At 43.3% G+C, this 16421-nt stretch overlaps 1 protein-coding gene across 1 annotated transcript; it reads left to right on the forward strand.

Moving 5' to 3' along the window:
• The first annotated feature begins 71 nt into the window (after nt 1-71).
• Nucleotides 72-14905, forward strand: NOP16 (NOP16 nucleolar protein). Its single transcript, XM_077326362.1, has 5 exons — nt 72-341; nt 1066-1180; nt 6555-6624; nt 7595-7701; nt 14536-14905. Exons 1-5 carry the CDS (start codon nt 235-237, stop codon nt 14677-14679), a joined length of 543 nt encoding a protein of 180 aa, XP_077182477.1. The 5' UTR covers nt 72-234; the 3' UTR covers nt 14680-14905.
• Nucleotides 14906-16421: the final 1516 nt, after the last annotated feature.

Here is a 16421-nt window from a genome sequence, read left to right on the forward strand (position 1 = left end):
GCTGTTAATTTTATTTCTGACCCGGATATGGAAATGGTCGCCTCGACAGTAAGCAGATGTTTGTTTCTGGGAGATGTAGTCTATCCAAGTGTTTTGTTTTGAGAATTTCAGTCGGCTTATAGAAAAGCCGGACTACATATCCCGTCAGCTACTGCGGTTGCCAGTCTTCCTCTGCTCGTGAAGGGTCCTACCTTACACGGCCGCGTGCGTTGTCTGTCTGGGCTGATTGTCGTTATGCCGAAAGCCAAGGGAAAGTCAAGGCGGCAAAAGTACAACTACAATGTGAGCCGCAAGAAGCTGAACAGGGCTTTTCGCAAGCGGGCGACACCCCGTATAAAATGGTAGGAAGACAAAGAGGCAGCTGGGGTTTAATACGACGGGAGGGAAAGAGTCGCGGTTTTGTTGTGCAAGCTTCTCAGGGACTGAGTGAGGTAGGTGGGTCTCCTACACTAGTACGAAGCATAACTGAATCACACTGTGATTGTTGTTATTGGGTGGTTGTCTTTTACAGCAGCACGAAAAGGATCTGGGGTCTACTGCGATAGTCAGAGAAGCAGCTCTGGTTTTATCTTTGTCTCAGTTTGATCCAGGCACTGCAATTAGGCCGGAAAAGAGGAACGCATTTTGTATATTTTTGCACAATGTAACGCAGTATGCAGTTTGATACCTCTAACCTCCATAATGCGTTTATGTTAGATTCTTGTAATTGTTGGAGAATCTGTCTGGCAATTGCAGTAATTAGCTTAACTATCTTTAAAAAAATGGCTCACCCTATAGTTATAGTCCTTTCTAGTATTTTATTGATAAATCTATCAGTAAAGTGCTACCCCAAAACAACCATTAGTGCTCTTCCATGTGCATGCCATGTGATAAAATGCTGCAGACTTTCAAAGATTCTGGCATGCTTAAAAAAGCTAATGAGTGCCCTTTGAGGTTTTCTAGGCAGTTGAATTGAGTGATTGATATTTCCCAATAGGTGTGTGAAAGTTTACACGAAAAGGGAGAGAAGGACCCTTTAAGAATGGATCGTGTTTATATGTGGATCTTTTTTGTCTTTCTTTTTAGTTCCCAAGTCCGACATGCCTGGGATCGCACAAAATCTGTATCACAGAACTTGGCTGAAATGGGCCTGGCTGTTGATCCAAACAAGGCTGTGCCCATTCCAAAGTCAATGCAACTGGTGAGTGTTTTTTTTTTTAAGTTAATTTTGTATAAATACAGAAAAAATTACATACAAATTACAGAACAACAAATACATACAGGGAGAAAAATAGTAAGGAAGAAAAAAAAGAAAAGAAAAATAAGTATAATGTAATTAAAAAAAACACTTCCAGCTCTACTTACAAAGAAAAAAAATCTTAACCTTTTTTGCCCATATATACACTTTTGTTGTATCACAATATCAAATATCTCAAGTTATTCTATGAGATATAGAGCCATCCTTAATATTTATAACCATATCTTTGTTTTGATTTTTTTTTCAATGTAAATTTTCCGTTGCTTCCATTCAACGTCAAAGTCTGAGGTATATTTGTCTTCTACATTGAAAGTTAATTTTGCAGAACTGGCTAACTCCATGACTTTACATTGCCATTCATGAATTGTGGGTATTTCTTCTAACTTCCATTTTCTTGCCCATATAATTCTCGCTGCAACAGAGAGGTATCCAAAAAAATTTTCCTAGCTCAATTTTTAAATAATCCTCTAAAATGCACTAATAAATAGGCTTCTGGTTTAAATTTAATCCTTTTCCCTAACATTTTTGAAATTTCCTCATGAATTCCTCTCCAAAATTGTTTTGCTTTCTGACAAGTCCACCGTTGGTGATAAAATGATCCTGGCTCTTCATGGCATTTCCAGCATGTATTGTTTGCCTTCTTACTCATCTTTGAGATTTTAGATGGTGTCAAATACCATCGATAGTGCATTTTGTAAATATTTTCTTTTATGTAATAGCTATTTGAGAATTTAGAACCTTTTTTCCATACAAATTGCCAGTCAATGTATTGAATCTCATGTCCTACATTCTTGGCCCAAGTTAACATAAAATCCTTAATAATTTCAGTCTCAGAATCCAAATTCAGACATTCTTCATATACTCTACTTATCAGATGTTCATTACTTTTCATTAGTTAACTTAACAATAGAGTAGGTTTACTTTCAAATCCAAATTCTTTATTGTCTCTAATGAATCTGTCTCTTAATTAAGCGAAAAGCCACCAGTCTTTTAATTTACCTTCCTCGCATAATTGATCTAATGATTTTAGTTTAAATTCAGTCTTTCCATTTTCTATTTGTTCATTTAATAGTTCTTTGTAAGTGAGCCATACTTCCTCAGAGCCAACCTGTCATAAAGTAATTTTGTCTAATAACTTTCCTTTGTACTTATTCCATACTCTATTTAGTGTAAATCTTAATAAATGATGACCAAACTGTTTATTTTTTCTTTTCCATACCACATATAGGCATGCCAACCGTAAATGGTCCCTTCTCCTTCTAATGACAACAATCTATGTTTTTTTAGTAATATCCATTCTTTCACTTTTAGATCTCCTCTCTCTAGAGTCACATAATATTTTCATTTTAATTCTTGCTTTTCCTCCCTGCAAGATATATTCTGCTAATTGCTTTTGCCAACAATTCAGTACTTTTTCTGAACTTATAATGGGTATATTTTGGAAAAGAAACATAATTCGGGGTAAGATATTGGCTTTAATTACTGAGATCCCCCCTAGCAGAGATAAATTTAGATGCTTCCACCTATTTATATCTTTATTTTTTCCCAAACGTTCTCATAGTTATTTTGAAAAAGATTTAAATTAGAGTTAATTATTATAACTCCTGAGTATTTTACTTTACTATTTGAAAACCTGATTTTTCTTCCAAGAGTTTTTGGTCTTTTAACAGGATATTTTTTACAATGATTTTAGATTTACCCTTATTAATTTTTAAGCCTGATACTCTACCATAGCGATCCCCAACCTGTGGGCCGGGGTCCACATGTGGTCCTTCGACTAATTGGTGGGCCCCGAAGGACGCCTTCTCCCCCCCCCGGCCCTTTACTTCATCCCCCCCCAGCCCTTTACAACACACTTCATTGTTGTGGCATGTCTGTATCTTATTTTGAAGGGATGTTTAAACATTACCAGAGAGTGCTAGGGCACTGGTTGAGAGTAGAGGAGTAAACTACCCCCCCCCACCGGGCCTCAGTAAAAGGCGGTGAGTGGTCCCAGGTATTGAGTGGTCCCCGGTGATAAAAAGGTTGGGCACCACTGCTCTACCAAATTCTTCTAGTTTTGCACTTAAGTACACAATGCTATCTTCTGGATCTTCTAAAATAATCAATAAATCATCTGCATATGCCTTGACCTTGTATTCCCCTTTTCTAATCCTAAACCCTCCTATCTTTTTTTCTTCTCTTATATAATTAATCAGTATTTCCAACACCAGAATAAAAAGTATTGGGGAGAGAGGACATCCCTGCCTTGTTCCTCTGCTTATTTTATGGGCAGGAGTTATTTCTCCTTTAATTATTAAACTAGCATGTTGATCTTTATAGATTTGTTTAATCCAACCAATAAAACTCTTCCCACAGTCCGTCTTTTCCAGCACTTTCAACATCATATTCCAGTCCAGAGAATCAAAGGCTTTTTCTATATCCCAAAAAAATAAAGCTAATTGTTTATCTGGGTGATTTTTATAATATTCAATCACATTTATTAATGTTCTCCTATTTTCTTTTATCTATCTATTTGGGAGAAACCCTGCTTGGTCTTCATGAATTAAATCTTTTAGGATTAATTTTAGTCTTTGCGCAATCATTAAAGTGAATATTTTATAGTCTACATTGAGGAGTGAAATAGGTCTAAAATCACTAATATTTGGTACAACATTGTCAGTTTTAGGAATTAAAACAATATTTGCTTCCTTCCGTGAGTCTGGTATTCCATTGTCTTATATATTATTCATGAGTGGGACAATTCCTCGAAAAAACATTTATAATATTTAGCAGTAATACCATCTGGGCCCGGGGCCTTCCCTGGCTTTAATACTTTCACCACTGCTTTTAATTCCTCTAATGTAAATTCTCTATTCAAAATTTTTTGTTGTGCTTCACTAAATTTACTAATCTTCTTATTATTTAAGTAATAATTTTGTGCCTTCCCTTTTATTGAAAGTTTTATGTATAATTTTGAATAATATTCCTGAAATTTTGTCTTTATTTCTTCACTATTTTCAAAAACCTCAGAGCCATCTTTGATTCTATCAATCCATTTCTTTTGATGTTGTTTCTTTAACTTCCAGGCTAGCCATTTCCCTGGCTTGTTTGCTGATTCAAAATATTTTTGTTTTGCCACCTTTAACTGCTTACCAACTTCCTCTGTTAACAGCATATCTACTTGTTGTTTTAATATATTTAGTCTTTGGTTTACACTCTCATTTCTGGGATTTCTCATTAATACTAATTCTTCCTTTCTAATCTCTTCCTGAATTTTTGGAGCTTTTTATCCCTGATAATTTTCTGATGAGAATTATGAGCAATAAAAATACCTCTTATATAAGCTTTAAAAGCACCGAGTCATGTCTGACCCTTGGGGTGACGCCCTCCAGTGTTTTCATGGCAGACTCAATATGGGGTGGTTTGCCAGTGCCTTCCCCAGTCATTACCGTTTTACCCCCCAGCAAGCGAGTTTGGTACTCATTTTACCGACCTCGGAAGGATGGAAGGCTGAGTCAACCTTGAGCCGGCTGCTGGGATTGAACTCCCAGCCTCATGGGCAAAGCTTTCAGACTGCATGGCTGCTGCCTTACCACTCTGTGCCACAAGAGGCTCATAATATAAGCTTTACTTGTGTCCAAAACTATTCTATCATCAACACCTTTGTTCAGATTCTGATTTAAAAATTCGGTCAATTTCTGTTTACAGTCTTCTACCACCTCTTCATTCTGTAACAATAAATCATTTAATGACCATCTAAATTTCCCTCCAACCTTCAAATTTTTAAGTTTTAACATTGCAGGTTTATGGTCAGAAATTACACCTGGCAGGATTTCCACTTTATATGTCATAAGTATAATTTGTTTTGAAACCCATATGAAATCAATTCTAGACCAAGATTTATGTCTGGCTGAGAAAAATGTGAACTGCAAATAAGTCTGGGGTGTAGGCCAAATAAATCGAATATTATTATGTACTTAGTTTTCCATCCAATTAAGGCCCTCAATACAGTGAAATTAATAAACATTGTAAAAGCATCTTTAAAAACTACACACACATAACTAAAAACTAAACACACTCAAACAACAATGCCAAATGAAATAAAAATGTTTTTACTTACTGGTGGAAGATAGTGATAGAGGAGGACACATGAATCTTCTTGGGAAAGGAATTGCACAGCTCTGGTCCTGCAACTAGGAAAGCCCTTGCTTAGGTTCCAGCCATCTAGCCTCTGTTGTCTAGTGATGGTAGTTGCCAGGTAGGTTCATATGGGAATAAGCAGTACTTAAAAAGAGCCTCTTGTGGCGCAGAGTGGTAAGGCAGCTGTCTGAAAGCTTTGCCCATGAGGCTGGGAGTTCAATCCCAGCAGCCGGCTCAAGGTTGACTCAGCCTTCCATCCTTCCGAGGTCGGTAAAATGAGTACCCAACTTGCTGGGGGGTAAAACGGTAATGACTGGGGAAGGCACTGGCAAACCACCCCTTATTGAGTCTGCCATGAAAACGCTGGAGGGCGTCACCCCAAGGGTCAGACATGACCCGGTGCTTGCACAGGGGATACCTTTACCTTTAAAAGTATGCTAGTCCCAAACCATATAAAACTTTAAAAGTCAATACCAGTACCTTGAAGCAAATTGGAAGTCAGTGTAGTTGGAATTAGACTGTAGTGATATGATCCCTACAGTTGTTCCATTCAACATTCTTGTGACATTATGACCCAGTTATAATGTCCAGACACTCTGGGAAGACAGCCCTGGCAGTAGTCTAATCTACATGTTAACATGGCCACCCACAACGGGATACTGCTTATTGTTTGCTTGTTTGTAAAAGTACCAAAAAAATAATGGTGAGATTTTAAGTGATATGTAAACTTTCCTCCCCTTCACACTGGTAAGGAACATTTGGGGGCTGTACAATAGTTGGCTGTTTTCCCCATGGCTTTTCAGCTGAGTAGTTGGTCCAATCAAAACAAAGCACTATTTTGTTGTTCTTTAGTGGGAGATAGACTTCCATGAAGGTTTGTGATGATATTTAAAAATTATTGTTCCTACATGATAGTTAATTCTAGGGAAGTTATTTTGGTTTTTGTTACATATATCACCAGTGATCTCATTAGAGATACCATTACACCCACATTGGATCACATGCACGGTTCTGCAAGATGAGCAAAGTAAAAACTGATATGAATTGGCACGATAGCATAAACAATGGACTAATCTTGCTAAGTCATTCAGGCAAAGTGAATAATATTATTCACAGGTGCAGTGTAAAGAGCATCCAAAGCAATGTATAGAAGTCCATCATATATAACATTAACCAATTTGTCTTTCAAATTCAGATGATGAAAATGGAAATTGATGGGCAAGGAAAAAAAACAAAAATTGTGCGGAAGCCATACGTACTAAATGGTTGGTATTTATTTACTTCATTTATAGCTCATCTTTTTATACTGAGACCTCAGGCAGATTGAAATTTTTGTATTCAATAGCAATGGATAAAATATTAGAGGTAGCTACGCTTCTGAAGATTTGCAGCACTGCTGGCAATGGTTTTCACTATGAAACATCAAATAAAGTGCAGCTTTCTTAAGCATATCAGCGTTACATTTTCTATCAAAAACTAATGATATCCAGTGTTTCTTTTGGTATTTGCAAGAAACAGAGACATGGTGATGGTCCTGAGGTATCCTTAGCTGATTGTTTGGTCTTAAAATCTATCCTGTAGTTCTCTGTAGAAGGTATAGGAACATACAGTTTTTCGCAGCATGTGCCTCTTTTGTGGCAGCAAGCAGAGGGAGAGAAACACACTCCCTTCTGTATTTCATGTACCCTTGGTCCATCAAAGTCAGTATTGTCTACTCAGACTGGCAGTGGGCTGTCCAAGGTCTCAGGCTGAGGTCTTTTATATCCCCTATTGCCTTATCCTTTAACTGGGAATGCAAAGTTGAACCTAGACCTTTCGTATGTCAAGGAGATGCTGTGCCACTGAGCCACAGCCCCTCCCCTCTTCAGAAGGCAGCTGAAGACGGTTTTATTTAGAACTGCATTTGGTTAAAGGAGTCCTGAGTTGTGATTTTTGTTTTATGTATTTTGCCAGATCTTATTTTACATATTTTATTTAGATATATTGTAAGCCCCCTTGAGCTTTGTAAGGAAGGATGATGGTCTTCATTGTCCTTTAAAAACCCGAAACAAAAATTAGTGCAGAGCCACTTATGTTTCCCAGTAGGGCAGGATGTGACCAGCTTGTGAGTCAGAACTCCTCCATTGAGGACCAGTCCACTAGTCAGATCTAACTGTTTCTGCCAGAACAGACATTTCCAGTGTGAAGTCATTTTCCATTACCTCATTGTACTGTCTCCCCCCTTCCCACTGCCAGAGTTGGAATACCAAGCCAGCCTCCCAGAGAAGAAGTCAGAGACCCTCTCCAGAGACCTCATTGACTATGTTCAGCACATGATCCAGAATCATGGTGAAAACTACAAGGTTTGTATTATTGTATTATTGAAGACTAGGGGCAAAGCCCATTGTATCCAAGAATACAACGGGCACTAGAGCTTGGCAGTGGGAAGAGGAAGGGGAGGAGTTGTCCAGTCTGTAAGGACATGGGGTTGAATGTGTGTGTTGTGTGGGAGGTTGTGGTGGCGTGGCGGCAAATGAGGGCATGTGTGTGGAGATATGGGTGTCAAGAACCTGTGGTTTGGAATGTTAGTTGAGTGTGGGAGAGGACTGACCTTTGGGAATTGTGGCATAGTGGTTACAGATGAGCTTTCCAGAGCCATGTCTTCAGATATGTGAAGGGAAAATCAGACTGAAGACTCTTCTTAGGGACAGATTACATGGCAACCAAGTCCTCCCAGTTCTGTGTCATTTCCCTTCTTGTGTGAATTAGGCCACAAACACCGAAATGCCCCTCTGCTCTATACACATGGGGTAGTCACAGTAAACAGATGTCCACCCTGTTTCTTCTTCTCCTTTTTTTCACTGTTGATAAAATGTTATGTGCCCACATTATAGAATAATAGAATCATAGAGTTGGAAGGGGCCATACAGGCCATCTAGTCCAACCCCCTGCTCAACGCAGGATTAGCCCTAAGCATCCTAAAGCATCCAAGAAAAGTGTGTATCCAACCTTTGCTTGAAGACTTCCAGTGAGGGGGAGCTCACCACCTCCTTAGGCAGCCTATTCCACTGCTGAACTACTGTGACTGTGAAAAACTTTTTCCTGATATCTAGCCTATATCGTTGTACTTGAAGTTTAAACCCATTACTGCGTGTCCTCTCCTCTGCAGCCAGCAGAAACAGCATCCTGCCCTCCTCCAAGTGACAACCTTTCAAATACTTAAAGAGGGCTATCATATCCCCTCTCAACCTCCTTTTCTCCAGGCTGAACATTCCCAAGTCCCTCAACCTATCTTCATAGGGCTTGGTCCCTTGGCCCCAGATCATCTTCGTCGCTCTCCTCTGTACCCTTTCAATTTTATCTACGTCCTTCTTGAAGTGAGGCCTCCAGAACTGCACACAGTACTCCAGGTGTGGTCTGACCAGTGCCGTATACAATGGGACTATGACATCTTGTGATTTTGATGTGATGCCTCTGTTGATACAGCCCAAAATGGCATTTGCCTTTTTAACCGCTGCATCACACTGCCTGCTCATGTTTAGTTTACAATCCACAAGTACCCCAAGGTCTCGTTCACACGCAGTGCTACCTAGAAGCGTATCCCCCATCCAGTAGGCATGCTTTTCATTTTTCTGACCCAGATGCAGAACTTTACACTTATCTTTATTAAATTGCATCTTGTTCTCATTTGCCCATTTTCCCATTGTGTTCAGATCTCGTTGAACTCTGTCTCTATCTTCCGGAGTATTTGCCAGTCCTCCCAATTTGGTGTCATCTGCAAACTTGATGAGTAGTCCCTCCACCCCCTCATCTAGATCATTAATAAATATGTTAAAAAGTACCGGGCCGAGCACCGAGTACCCCGCTACTCACCTCTCTCCAGTCTGATGAAACACCATTGACAACAACTCTTTGAGTGCGGTTCTCTAACCAATTCCCTATCCACCTAACTATCTGAAAATCCAGATTGCAGTCCTTCAACTTATCCATCAGAACATCATGGGGAACCTTGTCAAAAGCTTTACTAAAATCCAAGTAAATGACATCAACCGAATTTCCCCGATCCAGCAAACCTGTTACTTGGTCAAAAAAGTAAACTAGGTTGGTCTGGCAGGACCTGTTGGAGACAAATCCATGCTGACTTCCTTGGATCACCAAATTGTCCTCCAGATGTTTGCAGATCGCTCCCTTTAATATCTGCTCCATTATCTTCCCCACAACAGAGGTCAGACTCACTGGTCTGTAGTTTCCCGGGTCATCCTTCCTCCCTTTTTTGAAGATCGGAATAACGTTTGCTCTTTTCCAGTCCTCCGGGACATCTCCAGTCCTTAAAGAGGTTCCGAAGATGATGGACAAGGGCTGTGCAAGTTCTCTGGAAAGTTCTTTGAGTACTCTCAGGTGCATTTCATCTGGACCAGGGGATTTGAACTCATCCAGTGCAGCTAAATACCTCTCGACAACCTCTCTATCCATGTTAACCTGCCACCCAGACACTATCCTTTGGATACGGCCATCTCTAGATGTGCCTAAACACTTTGACCTGTGGGAAAAAACTGATGTAAAATAGGCACTAAGCCTTTCTGCTTTCTCTGCATCTTTCGTTAGAGTTTGTCCAGCTGCACCCAACAGTGGGCCTATTGCCTCCTTGACTTTACGTTTGCTCCTCACATAACTGAAAAATCTTTTCTTGTTACAATGGGCTTCCCTGGCCAATCTTAGCTCACTCTCAGCTTTGGCCTTTCTGATGATTGATCTACAGTGCCTAGTAACCTGTAGGTACTCTTCTTTAGAGCTCTGTCCTTCCCTCCATTTCCTGAACATTTTCCTTTTCTTTCTTAGTTCCTCTTGAAGTTCTCTGTTCATCCAAATAGGCTTCTTAGAGCTCCTGCAGTGTTTTCGTATTTCTGGAATAGTCATTGAGCATGCAATAGCTCTTGTTTGAGTAGCGCCCACCCTTCACATGCTCCCTTCCCTTCCAGCATTCTCGTCCATGGTATGACACTCATCATGTCTCTGAGTTTATTAAAGTTTGCCCTTCGAAAATCCAACATCCCCGTCTGGCTACAAGCTTCCTTGGCTCCCCATCTCAAAAGGAATTCTATGAGGACATGTTCACTTCCCCCTAGGGTCCCCACCTCCTTCACCTCATCCACCAACTCTTGCCTGTTGGTCAGTATTAAGTCCAGTATGGCTGAACCTCTTGTGGGTTCCTCTACCATTTGATAAATGAAATTGTTAGCCAGGCAGGTCAGAAACTTGCATGACTGAGGACGCTTCGCAGAGTTAGTTTCCCAGCACACATCTGGGAAATTGAAGTCACCCATGATGACAAGGTCCTGCCACTTGGATATTTTCTCAAGCTGCTCACAAAGTGCAGCATCCACATCCTCTCGTTGGTCAGGCGGTCGGTAGCAGACACCAACCACCACACTGTTTGTTTTCCCCTCGCTTATTTTCACCCAGATGCTTTCCACTGCAGATATGCTCTCCTTCACTAGAATTTCCTGACAGGTAAGCCCTTTCCTCACATACAGTTCCACTCCTCCACCTCTTCGATCTATTCTGTTTTTTCTGAACAGTTCATATCCATCCACCATTACATTCCAGTCATGAGAATCATTCCACCAAGTTTCTGTGATGCCTACTAGATCATACCTTTCCATCAGCATGAGAAGTTCCAGCTCTTCCTTTTTATTGCCCATGCTTCGGGCGTTAGTATAAAGACAACTGAATCCTTTTACTTTTGGTTCCATATGAGCTGGCCTTGCCGGTTGGGCTGCCTCCGATCGTTTTCCTTCCATACACTCCCTATGTTGATCGTCTCCTTCCCCTAGTGGCTTTAGTTTAAAGCTCTCCTGATGAATCTCCCCAGGTTCCTGCCAAACACATTCTTCCCCAGTTTCGAGAAGTGCAGTCCATCAGGTGCTAGTAGGCCTTCCTCAAGAAAGCCTATCCCATGGTCCCAGAAACCAAATCTCTCCTGCCGGCACCAACTACGCAGCCAGTGATTCACCTCCATTATCTTCCTCTCCCCACGCATTCCTCTTCCCTTGACAGGCAAGATTGAAGAGAATACCACTTGTGCCCCATTTGCTTGAGCTTCCTCCCCAGATCTTGATAGTCTTTTTTAATAGGAGCGATGGTATTCAGGGACATGTCATTCGTTCCCACATGGACCATCACAAATGGGTAGCGATCCGTAGATTTGAGGAGTTTGGGCAGCCTTTCTGAAACATCTTTAATTTTCGCCCCTGGCAAGCAACACACCTCTCGGGTTAGGGGGTCGGGCCCAGCCACATGGCGATCCATTCCTCTTAGCAGGGAGTCTCCAATTACCAGTACTCTCCTTTTTTTTTCTTCTCAACTCCATTTCCTTCTGTCCCCGTGGCCTCTTCCCTTTGTCTTAGAGTTTGTTTTGGGACCTCTCCCCTTGTTGACCCTTGCACCTCCTCTGCAAGGGCCTGAAATCTATTCTGGAGCTCCAAAGGCCCCGAGAACTGTCTCGCTCTTCGCCGTTCAGTCTTTTTCCGAACTGCCTGCAGAGGCTCCCTATTGTGGTCAATCTCCTTGTCCTCTTCAGGACTGGTTGTATTCTCTTTATTCCATGTTGCAGAGCTCTGGACTACGAACTCCTCCCCTTTCTTACTTTGGGTCAGAGTAATAATTCTGTTTTCTAGTGCCCTAATCTTTTCCTCCAAAAGTCTTACCAGCTTACACTTGGGGCAGCTGTAGTACATCTTGTCTTCTGGGAGGAAGGCAATCATGTCACACTCACTGCAGATGATGGGATGAGTGTCCTGGAGGTCCATTGTAATGTCTAGGCAGTGCAAGTACTAGGGAAATATAATCTACTGATTCTAATTGCTCAACCAAGAACCCCAGGCTAAGAGCCACAGGCCAAGAGCCCTTTGTCTCTCGCCCTTTGGCTTGCGCCTCTGGCGAGGAGCAACCCTTTTTAAGCCTCCCAACAATTACCCAGCAATCACCTCGCCCAGGCAGCACAATAGCCTCACCTGGTCAGCAGCAACTCTCCCCAGTAGCTCTCTCCACGTGCTCTCAGTTGTCTGAGCTCTGCCTCTGGCGAGGAGCAGCCCTTTTAAATCCTCCCAACAATTACCCAGCAATCACCTCACCCAGGCAGAACAATAGCCTCACCTGGTCAGCAGCAACTCTCCCCAGTAGCTCTCTCCACGTGCTCTCAGTTGTCTGAGCTCATTCTTCTTTCATGATTGCTCCTTAGAAGAACGGATTTTTGTACCCTGTTGTTTACTACCCAAAGGAGTCTCAAAGTGGTTTACAAACACCTTTTCCCTTCGTCTCCCCATAATAGTCAACCTGTGAGGGATGTGGGGCTGTGAGAGGGCTGAGAGAACTGGGAATGGGCCGCAGTGACCCAGCAGGCCTCAGGTGTCTCAAAGCATTTTCCAATCGTCTTCCCTTCCTCTCCCCATAGCAGACTCCCCAGGAGGGAGGTGGGGTAGTGAACCTCACATGGAAGCTGGCAACCCTAAGAGGAAGACTCTCTGTGCACAGCAGTGTTGACCTTAGTAAGGTTTTTTATACTAATTTTTTATTTGCCAGGTCAAGGACTGATGCTGGTCTGCCTGTCTGCACCCCAGAATGCAAACAGTTGCTGGCTAGGACTGGCCGTAGCCCATAGCCCAGGAGGGACACACCTGCACCACTCCCTCCCAACTGCAGGAAAAAATGGCTCCTTTGAAGGCTGGACTCTGAGGCATTGTACAATTTTGAAATCCCACATCCAAACGTCCAGGAATATTTCCAACCCAGGGGTAGCCAACCTCCAGGTGGGGCTTGGAGAGCTCCTGGAATTACAGCTCACCTGTAGAGTATAAAGATCAGCTCCCCAGGCAGAAAGGGCTACTTTGGACAGGGTTGTGGTAGAGAAGAAACATTTAAGGCCTCCCACACAGGTTGTTGTTGAATTGAAAGACTTGAGGCCTGCACAGGGTTGTTGTGCAGATGAAACAGGAGACAAAAGAAACTCTGCAACAGCATCCAGTTTTGTCTGCAGAATAACGCTGTGCAGTGGCCTCAAATCTACAGAGAGTTGCAAAGAAGAAAGACACATGGCTTGGCTGTGTCTAACCCCCGGCCAGAGCAGTATTTTAAGTGAGAAGGGGCTTTTCTGTGGCCTCCCTGTCAGGCAACTGTTTGGCAGAAGGGGTAAGTCCCCCCCCCTCAAAAGAAGGCCCCCTAAGGCTCCCCTGCATTGCTCTTGGAAAGGCAGGGCCTGTCAGAGGTTCATTCGCAGCAGGCCTGAAAGGGGGGGGGGGGGACCTCCTGCCAGCTCTGTCAGGGTTCTGAGGCAATTTGCAGTTGGACATGAACAGTTAGGGCAGCCTTGGGGCGAAAAGGGCTGGCGCAGCCTGTCCAAGCCTCTGTTCTCACCCCCCTTGGAAGCCCTACTGACCTCCTCTCCCTACAGTGGTCAGGAGCAGACTGGCAGCCATTTCTCCAGATTGCCCCTGGCTGGGCTGGGTGGGCGGATCGGGAGGCGCGGAGCACCTCCCTACTGGATGGAACTCTGGTCTGTCCTGGCCCCTCCTCTTGTCAGTCTGGGGCCAAGGGGCCAATCCAGGAGTTTTGATCCCGGAGTCAGCCCACCCCAACCCATCTTATTGTTTTATTAAAAGGGACAGACTAGAAATAAAGCCCGTTGTATGTTTAAATACAACGGGTGCTAGAGAGGGAGGATTAGAGAATGTCCTTTTTGTTTAGCCCCTTTGAGCTTTTATCCTGGACTCGCCCCTCTCTTTCTCCACCCACTTACCTCTTACTCTTTTATTCTTTCTGCTCCCGCGAGAGCAGTTTACAGATGTGGAAGACTTTAAGAACTCCATTTTGAATGCTGTAGCTGTTAACATTCCTTCCAGATCACCCCAACAAGAAGTAGTAGAACATGCTCATTGGCATTCTCCTGACTTCCTCTTTTCACCCATGGCTGATTTCTTGTCAGATGAAACCACTTGTTTCTGTGTTGAAGTCCAGTGGGTTGCATCTACCCTTTGGGTGCCTCTGTTGTTTTCTGTGTTTGCCATTTCCTATTAGTAGTGTGAACCGACTAGGCTGGCATCTTAATGTGCAGCACAGTGCTTGCTCTCTGGGTGTGGGTGCACCTTCTTGAAGATGCTGCTTGATTCCTTCCACTATTAACTTTTCCCTTCAACTTTCAGGCTATGGCTCATGATGAGAAGAACTATTACCAGGACACACCAAAGCAAATAAAGAGAAAGATCAGTGTATATAGATGCTTCTATCCTGAGGAGTACCAAGCTTTTTGTGCCTCTCTGCAGCAAGAAAAGATGGGTCATGAATGACATGCCACAGCAATGGGAAGGACATGTAATTCATTCTAGTGCTCAGGAAGTGCAACTTGTGTTAAATGGAATCCTTTGGTGAGAGAACACAAAACTACGTCTGCATAAATGGGACTCTTGGTTGGGACTCGTGCTGTGAAGGGAGCATTGATTTTTACAGTTTTTACTGTTCTGTGGGAAGGGAACAACATTTATGTTGGATAAAATAAACTACCAGCTTGGTGTAGTGGTTAGGAGTGGTAGCCTCTAATCTGGTGAGCCGGGTTTGATTCCCTGCTCCCCCACATTCAGCCATTATTGGCCCTATCCGTGTATCCCCCTTTGTCTCCCTCCCTCCTTCCTTCTTGACTTCTTTCTTTCCTGTCCTCCTTCCTTCTTGGCTTGCTTGTTTTCACTCTCCTGTGTTTTGTTTCCTGTCCCAGTCTCGCCATCTCTCTTCCTCTCTCTTGGTTCCATCCTTCCTTCCGTCCTTCATTCTATCCTTCCATCCCAGCAGCCATCTATCCCTTTATCTCCTGTATTTCTGCCAGCGATCCCTTTTCTGCGAACTTTCTTACTGCCTGTATTTCTTCCCTTCTTTCCGGCAGCCCTGTCTATCTCCATGTCTGGTTCTGTCTCTGTTATTGCTGGGGGGATGCGTGATCTCTCTATGTCCTTTGTGTCTATTTCTGTCTATCTGTGCTTGTATCTCTCCACATGTCTTTCTGTCCCTCTGTCTTTCTCTCTTCCTTCCCAGTTTCCCTCCCTCCTTCCATCCATGCATCCTTGGATCTGTATTCTGTCTCCCAGCCATCCTTCTCCTGGCTAACTTTCTCACTGTCTGCCTGGGGTTGGATGACCTTGGGCTCACCCCAGCACTGATAAAACTGATCTGACCGAGCAGTAATATCAAGAATCTCTCAGCCTCACCCACCTCACAGGGTGTGTGTTGTGGGGAGAGGAAAAGGAAGGTGATTGTAAGCCACTTTGAGAGTCCTGGTAGAGAACAGTGGCATATAAGAACCAACTGTTCTTCTACTTTCAAAGCTGAGTATCAGTACCAAAGCATAGCTACATTTTTATTATTGCTAAATGGAGCAAGCAGTGGGCTTGCTTGTACATTTCCAAAGAATCAAAATAGCCACGGCTGGAGTCCTGCTTCTCCTTCGTTGTAGGCTTCAGGACCGCTTTGCGGGAGCCAGTGTCTTTTGGCACAGCTCAACCTTTCTCCTTCATGAGGGCCCTTTTGATCTGTGCTCCAGCCTTCCATCCTGCCGGGGGTGGGGAATCCGCCGCCGCCACCAGCCATGACCCAATGCACGTCCACTGGAGGAGTTGAGGCCCGGAGCTCCGGGCTGCTTCTCTCTGACCTTCCCGCTGTTTTTCTCCTGCAGCGTGGTCGGTCCTGGCTCCAGCTGCTTGCAGGTAGTGGGAGCCATGGTGAAAGAACTCTAGCAGTTTTCTCAGAATTGCAGTTGTGAAGAAGTTGCTTGTAGCAGAAAAATATCCTCTTTTTGCAGCTTTTGTAAATCCAATGGATTCTATTGATCAGGAGCAGAGCTCAGGATCTCCTGCCTAGGCAGTAGGGCAATCTAAGACTGGAAGGTCAGGCTCTGGTCACCAGCTAAGTGGCTGCAAGAAATTTGCATTACAATTGCCCTTAAGCAGAGGCGTGTCCTAACCACTCTGTATGACTTCGGCCCCACTGTAAGGAGAACCATGGTGCACCACTGCACCCCTTGTATGAGCCGGACCCAGGCGCT

Source organism: Paroedura picta, chromosome 3, assembly GCF_049243985.1.
Source record: "Paroedura picta isolate Pp20150507F chromosome 3, Ppicta_v3.0, whole genome shotgun sequence".
Taxonomy (NCBI): domain Eukaryota; kingdom Metazoa; phylum Chordata; class Lepidosauria; order Squamata; family Gekkonidae; genus Paroedura; species Paroedura picta.

Excerpts from the sequence above, each read along its gene's own strand:
- NOP16 (XM_077326362.1), top strand. The coding sequence starts at position 235 with ATGCCGAAAGCCAAGGGAAAGTCAAGGCGGCAAAAGTACAACTACAAT. Across the intron at positions 342-1,065 it reads GCGACACCCCGTATAAAATG|TTCCCAAGTCCGACATGCCT; the intron begins GTAGGAAGACAA and ends CTTTCTTTTTAG. Across the intron at positions 6,625-7,594 it reads GAAGCCATACGTACTAAATG|AGTTGGAATACCAAGCCAGC; the intron begins GTTGGTATTTAT and ends TCCCACTGCCAG.